Source organism: Geospiza fortis, unplaced genomic scaffold (assembly GCF_000277835.1).
Source record: "Geospiza fortis unplaced genomic scaffold, GeoFor_1.0 scaffold485, whole genome shotgun sequence".
Lineage (NCBI taxonomy): Eukaryota > Metazoa > Chordata > Aves > Passeriformes > Thraupidae > Geospiza > Geospiza fortis.
In genome coordinates, this window is record NW_005054457.1 from 1,190,784 (window position 1) to 1,203,123 (window position 12,340).

The 12,340-nt window shown below is 56.3% G+C and overlaps 1 protein-coding gene across 1 annotated transcript in view; it reads left to right on the plus strand.

Annotated features, from left to right (window-relative positions):
• Window positions 1-12,014, plus strand: part of PMP22 (peripheral myelin protein 22) — a 13,477-nt gene extending 1,463 nt beyond the window's left edge. The window contains exons 2-3 of the mRNA XM_031062696.1: window positions 7,171-7,311; window positions 10,482-12,014. Coding sequence (XP_030918556.1) covers window positions 7,194-7,311; window positions 10,482-10,648 — 285 coding nt within the window. The 5' untranslated portion in view covers window positions 7,171-7,193 and the 3' untranslated portion in view covers window positions 10,649-12,014. The remainder of the gene's footprint in view (window positions 1-7,170; window positions 7,312-10,481) is intronic.
• Window positions 12,015-12,340: the final 326 nt, after the last annotated feature.

Genomic DNA, 12,340 nt, shown 5'->3' on the forward strand with positions numbered 1-12,340 from the left:
CGGGTTGTGCTGAGCCCCGGGTTGTGCTGAGCCCCGGGCTGTGCTGAGCCCCTGACTGATTGTGCTGAAAGGCAGCGCCTGCCCCCAGCAGCCCCGGAGCCCGGCGCTCTAAAGCCTCCCCAGATCTTTGGCTTTTCACGCCCGCCCCGCTCTTTCTGGATGTTTACAGGACGCTCTGTCAGTGCTGAGAGAGCCCCGTCCCAGCGGCGCTTGGGTGGTTTCCGCACACCCGACGGTCCTGCCGGGCTGGGAGTGTCCTCTGCCCGTTCCCAGAGCCTCTGGGGCCTTTCCAGCGCTGAGGTTTCATCATTAAAGGGACAATGACCACGATGATCCTGTTGAAAATGCAGCTGAGCGGCTGATTTGGGGTGACAGCCCTGATGCAGCGGCAGGTCCATGGCAGGAGGGGTGGAACGAGCCCGTCTGTAACGTCCCTTCCAACCCAAACCGGTCTGGGATTCCAGGATAAGTGCCCCAGTGAGCTGCCCTGTGAGCAGAAGTGCACTGTGCTCTCTGACAGCTCTCACTTATCCAAAGGCTCTGCTCTGGCATCAGGACAAGGGGGTTTTGCTTGGACAACAGCACGTGCCCCATTCACCCTGCAGCCAGGGTGTGGGAGCCGTGCTGCTGAGGACCTGCCTTCATCCTGTGGGACCCTGCATGCAGGGTCCAGAGCCCACCACTGCTGCAGGAACATAAAATCCAAGGATATTTCCTGGATTTATGGAGGGCTTTTCAGGTCTGTTTGTAAAAACAACAAAAATGCCACATGGTTTCCTTTCCAGCAGGTCCTGCCTCCCCTGTCACCGCTGCAGGAGCTGCTGTCAGCCACTCTTTGGAGCAGCACTGAGGTCACAGGGCAAGGACACTGTGGCAGAGCCACCTCCGAGGCTCAGGCTTGTCTCCCGCCTCATCCTCACCCCTATCCTAGGAATATGCTTATTTTCAAACCCAGGAACGATCCCATACAAATACCACACACCATCCTTGGTCACAGTTCTCAGAACAGAGGCTGTGAGCAGTGGGCTCCTGAGAGCCATAAGAATTCATTTCCCTGTGCCTGGGATGGCGCTGAATGGTGAATCCTGGAGTGCCAAGGTGCTCTGGGGAACAGCAAGGAATCCTCATTGGGAATTCTGGCAGAATTCCAGTCTTCACACGGGGGCAGGTTTTGCTGTGGCCATCATGGTGGCCTCTGGGGTGTGGCTATTTGTTCTTCTCTTTTCAGAAGGCAGTGGGACTCAGTGAGCGGAATTTGGGAATTAGATGGTGCTGGGTCACCTGTGCTCATCATGGCTGGGGATTTTGGGGGGTGGTGATGCTGTGGTGCTCCTTTGGTCTCAGCTGAGCCTCCTCCCCCGTCCTGTCACACAGGGACCCTTTCCTTAGTGGCCTTGGTGTGGATGCCCAACAAGAAGCAGAACTATTAAATCCAGGTGCCAGCAGGATTTGCTCTGGTTTCCCCTGGGCAGGCTCTGGGCTGTGTTCCTCGCCCTGCAGACCCTCCCATGGGCATGGAGCAGCGCCAGGGCACAGCATTGCCCAGGTGAGCACTCAGCACTCTCAGCAGCCCTGGGCAGGCTCTGGGCTGTGCTCCTCGCCCTGCAGACCCTCCCGTGGGCATGGAGCAGTGCCAGGGCTGGGCACAGCATTGCCCAGGTGAGCACTCAGCACTCTCAGCAGCCCTGGGCACAGGCTGGGCTCGGTGGGGCTGAGCTCCCACCTCCCCAGTTCCCCGTGGCCCTCGGTGTGTGAGGGCTGATCCATCCCCGCAGGAGCCCCGGGCACATTCCCACTCCCTCTCCTCATACAACGCCTGTTTGTTGCTTTGATTTTTGCATCGGCTGTTAGATAATGCTTTTTTTTTCTTCAAGAGGCCGAGAACTATGGGAAAAATGTAGCAATCTTAGCTTGGTTTGCGCTGTCAGACATTCCTGGAGGAGCCTTATCTGAGGAATCCAGCGGAGCGCGGCCTGTGGGCCGGCAGGGCCGCGTGCCAGCCCGGCCCGCCTGGGCTCTCCAGGAGGTTCCAGCCCAGAGCTCCAGGCTGACATGGTCTGTCCTCCAAAAATGGCCTTTTCTTCCCTCAGCGGGATGCTCTGTGCAGGAAGGAAGATTTCTTTTCTGCTGTGTTCTCTCTGGTTGTGGCGGGAGTGTGGAAGTGGGGAGGCCGCGGGGCCGCCCATGGGATCCCCCACCCTCCTGCAGTGCCAGGAGATGTTTGTCCTTCCTGTTGTCTTCTCCCTTAAATTCACTTTCTCAAAACTTCAATTCATTTTGCTTGGTTTTTCTTGCTAGACCATGATACAAAAGGTACAAGGGTTGATCTTTGCTGTTTACAGCTTAGTTTATTCATTATTATTTCATCTTTCCCTTACGGTACGTAGTCTCTATCATGCCAGTGGTGTCTTTTCTATCGCCTATACTGGGACTAGTAAATGCTTTAGCTTAGGGAGTAGCTTTGCTGTTCCAGGTCATATTCCAAGGCAGCTTCTCCCGTGGCTGCCTTGTCCACAGGCAGGCTGGGGGTCTGGGGCTGTGTTAAAGGGAAAAGGAGCCCCTAAACCTCGGGAAGTGCCCGATCACTGAGTACTGGGGGCCCTGTGATGCCCACGCTGCTTTGCTGATGTGGTGGCCACAAGCAAAGCCCAGGTGGTTGCCCAGAGCACATTTTATTGAGTTGTTAATAATGGGTGACACTAGCTCAACTCGGGCAGGGCTGAACCCTCTCTGCCAGCCCTGGGGGACTGAAACTCATCCCTTGGTGTTCTGAAATCCCCTGAGGGGCATTCACAGGATCCCAGATGGTCTGGGTTGGGAGGGACCTCAGAGCCCATCCAGTGCCACCCCTGCCATGGCAGGGACACCTCCACTGTCCCAGGGACACCTCCCACTGTCCCAGGGACACCTCCACTGTCCCAGGCTGCTCCAGCCCCAGTGTCCAGCCTGGCCTTGGGCACTGCCAGGGATCCAGGGGCAGCCATGGCTGCTCTGGGCACCTGTGCCAGGCCCTCACCTCCCTCTGGGTAAAGAATTTACTCCTAAAATCTAAAAATCTCCTATCCCAAGAGAATATTTTATATTTCAGATCAGTTTGTCCTATAACTTTCTTGCCTTCAATAAGTAAAGGGATTTCCTCTGCTTAAAACCATTTTTTTTTTGTTGCCTGTTCTTCTTACAAAGAGCATCTGCTGAGAGGTTGGGGGCTGGTGCTGGTTTTCTCTCAGCTGCCCCAGATGTCTTTGGCTCCCATTTTTTCTGCGAGAAGAGGGCTCAGACAGCCTTCCCTGCCATATTTGTGCTCTGGCCCACAGAGGAACAGGAGGAAGAGGGCAGCATGTGGCCAAAGGATGGCTGTCAAGCCAGAAGAAAGGGTGGGGGTGTCCCCTGCAGAGTGTGGTGCTGGAAAAACTTTCAACCTGCATGTTTTTGGCCTTGGTGAGCCCCCTGGATGTCCCTGTGGGCTCAGGCTGAGTGACCCTGCCCCAGGTCAGAGGGCCAAGGCACCAGTGCTGCCCACTCCTGCTGCTGGACTGGCCATCCCTGGAGCCCTGGGAGGATCTGGGCATGGAGCGATGGATCTGCCACCTCAGCACAGGCCAGCAGGAGGTCAGAGCCACCACCACGAGGGAGAGCAGCTGCCTTGGCCTTTGTGGAGCTGCTGGAAGGAGTTCTTCGTGGTGCCGGCAGCTTTCTGCTGCCTCAACTGCATCAGGAGTGCCTCTGCAGGATGTGAGCTCCCGTGGGATGTGGCAGCTCTGGAGAGCTCAGGATCTCTTGCCCTCGTGGACTTCTTGGATGGAGCTTCAAGGAGAAGGAAAGAGAGGAGAGCCGAGAGGAAAAGAGGAGGAGAGGAGAAGATGGAGGTTTGAGGGGTTCATCTGCATCTGAGAGGAGCAGGAGGCCTTGGAGGACTCGGAGCTCTGTGTTCAGTCTCTGCCTCCCTGCAGCCCTACAGGGACTGGAGCTTTTCTGGCCCTGGGGGTTCTGAGGGGCTCTGCCTGAAGGTCAGCCCAGAGAGCTGCAGCTGAGCTGGTGCTTCTGCATCTCCAGTTCACCCTTTTCCAGCCTCTTGCGGGTGTTTGAATTCAAAACCACTGCAAGTTCCAGCTTTTTGCTGCAACCTGGCACTTCAGAGGGGAGGATGTGAGCTGGGCTCAGGATCTTGGTCCTGCCTTGACACCTGAGAGTGTGCTCTGGAAAAACTCTGCTCAGAAACCCTGGCTTTTCCTGGCAGCCTGGGCAGGTGCCTTTGTACCCACACTGTTCCTGACCCTGCTGAGACTCAACTTGCAGCATGGAAGCAGCAGCTTTTACAGCTGGAGCATGAATTGCCCTCCCTCCCTCCAGCTTTGGCTGTGTTATGTGCTGCAGTTACCTCCTTAATGGATGTTTTCTTCCCCAGAAGTGGTTGCTTTTTAAATGCACAGTGTACACACTTGGCAGAGGGAAAATTCCATCTGCAGAACGTTCCCATCAGCTGCAGATCCCAGCACGGAGGGGCTTTAATGCCCAGCACTCATTTGGGGAGATCTTACAGCAGTGGATGAGCTCTAATAAGTGTCTTCAGTGTGCACATTGGTTTTCCTCCTTGGCTGGGCCCAGAGAGGGCGTGGGGGGTGTGAATTAAACCCTGGGGAGGCAATGCCTGTCAAGGCCTCTGCTCCTGGCCAAGGGCACGTTTTCACTGCCCTGTCGGTCCTAAAACCTCCCTGCAAGCAGGGCTGGGGCTCTGCTGCCAGGGGCTGGGCTGGCTGCTGTCTCTCTGGGAGATTCAGCTGCAATTCCTGCTCTGGGCTCCAGTTTCTGCTCTGGGTTTCTTTCTTTCCTGCTGGATTTTAGGGCAGTGAAACATGGTCTTTATCTTCCCAGCGCTGAAGTCTTCTCCCTGCTGTTATAAGCAGTGCTGTGAGCCTGCAGAACTTAAAGGAAAATTGGAATTTGCTTTGTAAGAACTCCTTGCTTTGTGTCTGGCTGCCTTTGTGACAGGGCTGTGCCCACTCCTGCCGGCTCTGCTTGAGAAGCGGCATGCAGGGTGTTATCTGTCCTTTCCACGCCGCTTCCTTTCCTCCTTCCTCCTGAAGAGCACAGATATAAACACAGAGCTGAAGAGATGCAGGGGAAAAATGGGATAACCAGCTCGCTGCCCAGGGGAAACCACAAATAACAGCCTGGGAATAAACAGTGCTGACAGCCCAGCTGCAGCTCCGGGAAGCTTGCTGTGTTGAGATCCCGAGGGCTGGGCACAGCACCAGCAGCAAAGGGTTAAAGGCACGTGGGGCTGAGCCCGTAGAGACCCCACCTGCAGTTGTAGGGGTGGTTTTAAATGTATTAAAGGCAATTAGCTGTCCTAATCCAGCTGGAGTCTGTGGGCAGCTGGAGTTAATGGAGCTCTGGAACTCGTGGGTCTCAGTCCTGGGCTGGGATCCTGCCCTTTGTTTTCACAGAGGAGGCCAGCCCGAGTCAGCAAAGGGCTGGATGTGAGCTCAGAGCTGCGGGCTGTGGGATCATCTCCTGCTTTCCCTGCTCCCAGGCTGGCTGCCCAAACCCTCTGGCCACGGTGGGCTCCCCCCTCTCTGCCTTTCTGTGCCTCTGACAGGGCTCTTTATTACAATGGGATTCTGCAAAGCCCCCATAAATCATTTGCATTCAGAAGCAAAAACCGGGCAGGGGAGGCGGATGCAATTAAAGGGCAGCTCAGCTCAGCTCAGCTTTCCGTCTAGACAGCCCTCTCCTAAAATAACCAGCAGTGGGAGCATCCACCTCGAGCAGAAAGGCTCCTCTGGGCCGGATCTCGTGGCCTTTGCATCACAAAGGACTCGGCTTTCTGGTCCTGGAGGGAGCTGCAGGGCTTGGCTCCTGCTCAGCTGGTGCCCGGGAAGGGCTGAGAGGAGAGCTCAGCTTCCCCAGCTGGATGGGATGGGATGGGATGGGATGGGATGGGATGGGATGGGATGGGATGGGATGGGATGGGAGCCCTGTCTGTGCCTGAGCAGGGACAGGGTGAGAGGAGAGCTCAGCTTCCCCAGCTGGGATGGGATGGGATGGGAGCCCTGTCTGTGCTGAGGAATGGAGGCAGGTGCAGTTCAGCACTGTATGGCCTCCAACCACTTGGAGGTCTGATCTGAGCAAGGATTTAGGATGATTTTGGTGGTGCTGGAGCTGCCTCATCCGTTCCCACTGGTGGAGCACAGCCAGAGCTGCAGTCCCGATGGGCCCGTTTGCTGCTCTGGAGGTGGCTGAGCTGAAGGACAGCTTTGTTTGGAAGTTTTTCCACTTCAGCATTTGCTGCCGGGAGCTGATGCTGCAAGCAGGGAACTGAAATTGGTGGGAGTAAAAGTGTGGCAGGGAGATGGGGCTGAGTCTGAGGCTTCAGTGCTGCCTAATGAAGGATCCAGCCCCAAGCAAGATTTTTCTGCCTTTCACTGGGTGGTTTGTGCCTCAGTTTACCTGCACTGAGATCTGCATTTTGATTTCAAACCTTCCAAGGGAAGGGGAAGGCAGAGGTTTCTGTAAGCACTGCCTCTTTCTGTCAAGCTGCAGCAGCTCAGGGCATGGAGCTGCATTTTGCTTGTTTATTTATATATTTTTTTACGTGGGGTTTACACACCCACTAAGCCTGGAAATAGCTGAGCAGTGACTCACACGGGCTGGTTTAGCTGGTCTGCTCTGGGACACAGCTGCGTTTGGCAGCTGGGGAGGACTTCCAAAAGGTCCAGCTCCACAGGGGCACAGGGTGTTTTCCTTCCCGTGTGTTTACTTGCCCTCGGAGCTCGGCCAGCGCGGTGTCCCAGAGCTCATGGCTTTGGTGTTTGAGGCACAGCTCAACAGAGCTCAGTGCCCGTGGTGTGGTGTTTGCAGCACAGCTGAGCAGCCAGGGCTGGGCACTGAGCAGCTCTGTGTGCTGTCTGCAGGTCGGGGTTTTGTCTCTGCTCTGTTTTGTGGCAAACGCTCCCGAGGCAGTGCCAGGTCTGTGATCTGTTGTGTTCCAGCAGCTGATCCTTGGCATCCCCTGGCACCCAAAACCCTGCAGCAGCGTGCCTGGGCTGGGCTTGGCCCCCAGCTGCTCCCAAGCCCACGGGAGCCAGGGTGGGCTGGTGGCACAGCCCTGGGCACAGCAGGGGCTCCGTGTGCCCACGCTGAGGTGTCCGTCTGTCTGTCTGTCCCCAGAATGGCTGCAGTCTGTCCAAGCAATGATGATCCTCTCCGTCATCTTCAGTGTGCTGTCGCTGTTCCTGTTCTTCTGCCAGCTCTTCACACTCACCAAGGGCGGCCGCTTCTACATCACCGGAGTCTTCCAGATCCTGGCGGGTGAGCGGGGCTGAGGGTGGCACTGCCACGGGCACCTGGTGGCACTGCCACAGCCTCCTGGTGGCACTGCGGCCAGGCTGCGGGCACCCAGGGGACTGGAGGGGGGAACAGATCCTGGGGCACGTCAGGGAAGGGAAGGGAAGGGAAGGGAAGGGAAGGGAAGGGAAGGGAAGGGAAGGGGATGAACAATTTGGGGGTGTTGAGCATGGGATCCTGGGATTGGATCCAGCTCTTGGGCTGTTGTGCATCCAGGCTTATCTGCCCTTGCACAGGGAAGGTGCCAGAGGGTTTCTGCCCCAGCCAGGGAGGCTCTGGAGGGACAGGGTGCCAGAGGCACTGGAGCAGAGCAGGGGGCAGAAGATCACAGGGATGCTGGAAGGAGAGCTCTGCCTGCTCCCCAGGGTGCCCAGTGTGGCTGTGCTGGCTCTGGGACCCTTCACCAGGCTGGGTGAGGCTTCCACAGCTGCTGGAGGGGTGGGGAAAGTCGTGACAATCCTGTTTTGGCAAAAGAGGGCTCGGTGATTATTTATAACCTTGCCATGAGGGGGCCTGGTGCTTTCCCCATGAGCACAGAGCCCTGGAGCTGCAGGGTGAGCTCCCACTTGGACTGTCAGCTGCTATTTTTAACTCTTTGAGAACTCAGTGCTGGAAAGGAGCCACAGCTCTCATCCTGGGCTGCAGCTCACCAAGTACTGATGCTGTAAAGCCACTGGCTCTGTTTATGTTTCCATGCATGAAACCAGTGGAGAGGATTTTCAAGAGTTCAGGCTAAAAAATGTAATTGTGCTTTGAGGTCCTGGCTGCATTAGGTCAGAGTGTCTGGGGAGGACACTGATTCCTTCCTAGAGCTTTAGATGTTAGACTAGAAGCCACCCGAGGTCCTGCTATTTTATCAGTGGAAAAACTCATTCACTGAGCTTAGACTTTAAGCTTTCTGGGCATCCTCTAAGCAACTGGCCTTCCCCAGCCCTGGTGGAATCCAGAGCTAAGCTTTATTGGCATGAATTCCACGATGAGTGGATCTGCTTGGCCACAGTGCAGGTGGAGTTCAGATCAGTTCACCATCTCTGGAAAAAGAGATGTATGGAAACCCCTTAGAGCCATGGAGGGGAAATGGGCATTAATAATGCAATTACCTGCAATTACCTCTGCTAGAGCTCCTCTAATAGACCTGGGAGCAGAAGGCTTCTCTCCTGAGTTCTGGTCTCCCTGCTGCTGGGGGAGCCAGGGCAGGAACACTGGGCTCTGCTGGGCCAGAGCTGGGCAGAGCTGCCCTGAGAGCCAGGGGAGGGCAGGGCTGGCACCCACTGCAGGGACCCCAGCCAGGGCAGGGCAGGGCAGGGCTGGCACCCACTGCAGGGACCCCAGCCAGGGCAGGGCAGGGCAGGAAGAGAAGGGTGAGGCCATTGGTCTGTGGTGCAGCAGCCAGGCAGGATCATCCCCAGCACCTCCACACAGCTTGGAATCACCCCCAAAGCCCGGCTGGATTTGTCCTGATGGGCTCAAGGGCATCAAAAGGCCCTCAAAGGCTCCCCTGCATCCTTTGGTGGGTCCAGCATATCCATGGGTAGCTCCTCGTAGCTCAGCATGGCACAGATGTGGGTTTGGGCCTCTCGGGGTCTGACCCAACTCCTGCATCCTTCTCATCATCACTTTCATCTCTTCCCTCCCACCCCTCTGAGCCCAGAGCTGCTGCCCTGCAGAGGGGGGCTGGGCCTGCAGGGCTGTGCCTGCCCTCATCCCACAGCTGTTTGCAAACACCTGCCCTGGAGAGCTGCCCTGGAGCTCACACAACCCCAGCCTGGTTCCTCTGCAGGGCTGGGGCTGCTCTGGCAGGAACAAACCCTGGGAACAAATGTTGGGAAGTGTTTGCCCTCTGACATGCCAGAGCAGCATGCTCCCAGAGCCAGGCTCTGCAGGGATGCTGGGTGCATTATCGCTTGCAGCTGGCTGCTCTGGGCCTCCTGCCTGGCTGTTCTGAGCCCAGAGCAGGGCAGGTGCCCCAGCAGCGCAGTGCAGCCATGGCCAGGCTCCTGCTGAGGACAATTGCTGCTGTATCTGGCCTCTGGAGGTGACTGGGTGGCCCGTCCGTCCCCTGTCCCCAGACAATGGCTGTGCTCTCTGTGCCTGGGCCGGGCAGTGGGAGTTGGCTCCCGTGCTTGGAGAATGGAAACTGCTCCTTAATGAAGTGAATTCCCACTTGTGCACTTTCCCTGAACAAAAGGAGCAGTGTCGAGTGGAATTGCAGCTCAAATATCACCGGGCTGAAATGTAGGTGGTCCTGAGGGCCGGGCAGGGGATGTGGAACTCGGCTCCAACAACAGCCCCACGACTGGATAAAAGAACTGCTGGGATGGACTCAAAGAGCTTGTTTGGGGCAGGAATAGAGGTGGCTTTGTGTGAGCTCGGGGCGGTGCCCACCCCTGATGGGGGGGGTTTGCAACAACCCCTTAAACACTGCCCACCGGGGCTGGGCACCCCTGGGACTCCCGCGGCCCTGGTGGGGCAGAGGGGCCAAGAGGGATGAGCTGTGGGCATGGAGGGCTTTGCAGGGAGCTGGGGTTTCAAGGAACAGGGTTTGTGGGGAGCTGGGGCTTGTGGGGAGCAGGGTTTTCAGGGAACAGGGGTTTCAAGGAACAGGGTTTTCAGGGAACAGGGTTTGTGGGGAGCAGAGTTTTCAAGGAGCAGGGTTTTCAGGGAACAGGGTTTGCTGGGAAAGGTGTTTGAGTTTCTGGTGCAGCTGTGAAGGATGAGGGATCCCAGGCAGAGCATCCTGAGGCCCAGCTGTGTTTGTGATTTTTATCACCTAGAGAGGTGACACAGAAACCTTGGTTTGAAAGCCCAGCTCTATGTCTGCAGGGGGGTGGCTCAGGCCAGGCTTTACACAGGGCACCAGGGGAGTGGGACTGGTCTGGAGCAGCATCCCTGGTCTGCCTGAGGGATGGGTTAGCCCAGGTGATGCTCCAGAGCCTCTGGCTTTGCTTGCTGAGCATGGCAGAGACATCCCTGCTCACCTCTAGCCAGACCAGAGCTCACAGCATCCCGTCCCCAACCTCCCAGGGGACAGGACCCGAGGGGGCAGAGCAGAGCCAGCCCCCGTGGTGGTGCTCCCATGCCCTGTGTGACTGTCCCTCTGTGCCACCACTGACTGTCCCCGTGCTGCCCCGCAGGGCTGTGCGTGATGAGCGGCGCTGCCATCTTCACCGTGAGGCACACGGACTGGCACCAAGCCTCGGAAAACACCTCCTACGGCTTCGCCTACATCCTGGCGTGGCTGGCCTTCCCCCTGGCCCTGGCCAGCGGCATCGTCTACGTCATCCTGCGGAAGCGCGAGTGACGCCGCGGGACGGGGCCGCGGCACCGTGACCTCCTCGCGGGACACGGGGGAGAATAGACGAGAAAACGGAAAAGAAAATTAACCAAAAAACCAAAAAAAAAGAAAAAGGAATCAACCCTCCCATCCAAACCAAACCCGACCGACCCCCAGAGGAAACACTCAAAGAGTTCCTTGTTAATTGAAGATGTATATAGTATCTATGGTTTAAAAAACCTATTTATAACACTTTTTACATATATGTACATAGTCTTGTTTGCTTCTGTTGACCATGCGCTGTTTTAAAGCCTAAAGCAAGTGCCTAAGGAACTCTCACTCCTAACAGTGTAACAGAGCGCAGTGCTTTCTCTCTCATGCAAAATCCTCTTTGAGCTGACCTCTCCTGCCCTGTCCCGGCCCGTCAGAGCCCCCAGCTCTGGTTTTAGGCTGGCATGGATCAGCCACGCCTGGTTCCGCAGCCAGAGGGCTGGGCCCTGCTCCTGCCACATGCTGTGATCCACAGGGCACGTCCAGATCTGATCAATCAGATCAATCAGATCCTATCTGATTGGAAGCGGAGACGCTTCCAAAAGGTTTGAAGGATTTCGGAGCAAAGGCTTTGATTGCCTCAAGTGCCTAAATGACTTATGTGCCTAAGTCCCACTGCCTTGCCGCCACACCCGCGGGGAATTTGGGCTTTTAAATCACTTAGGCCAAGCTGCAGTCCAGCCTGGGCCCTCTTCCCTCGCGGGGCTGCCGGGGCTGGGCTGTGCCGAGCGCTGGGAGCTGCTGCTCCCAGCCTGGAACGTGCTCTGCCCCTGCCGTGGAGCTGAGCTGCCCTGCAAAGGCAGCCGGCCCAGCCTGTCCCTGAAATCCAATACCAGATGTATGAAATGGTGCTATCTATTTACCATTCCTTACCCTGCTACGCCATTTAACCTTAGTCACTGGAAATTCACTTAACGACCTTGAGGTAAACAACCAAGCTAGAAATGAGAAATAATTCTGTGTAATATAAATGAGCTATAACTGCTTTTGTACTTAGATTTGCTCTTACTATTATTTTTAATAAAGCATTTATAACCAAGATTCCTTTTTCCCCTCCGTGGTGCAGAGGAACAGAAGCAGCTCTGGCTGGAGCCCGTGGGGCTCTGGCACCGGAGCGAGATGTGAGTCCTCTGTATGTCAGCAACGAGTCTGGCCATGAATGGAACAGGCACCAGCACAGACCCCAGGCTGCCTCTGAGGACTCCAGACACTGTTGCTTTTTTGTGGTTAATCTTGGGGTTTTCTGGGGTTCTACCTTTTTTTTTTTTTTTTGCTTTGCTTTTCTGATTTTATACCGACTGTGTGGACTAAGAAGCAATGAAATAAAAGTCAGAATAACTCAGGTGCTTCTGCTTGCTGGGGTTTGGGGGGGTTAGAGCTGGACTCTGCTCCACCAGCCTGCTTGCACAGCCATCCCATGGCATCATGGAATCACAGTGATTTGTCTTGGAAGGGACTCCGACTCCCATCCTGTTTCCTGGCTCTCCACCGGGGCTGCAAACACACAGCTCAGCTCGGTGGGGATGGGAGCTGCTGGGTGACCTCAGCACCAGGGTGCTTCAGCACCTCCTTTGCCCATTTCCCCCGTTATCCCCCATTACTTCCCCCGTTATCCCCCTGTTATTTCCTCAGTTATTCCCCCGTTATTCCCCCCCGCCATTTCCCCTT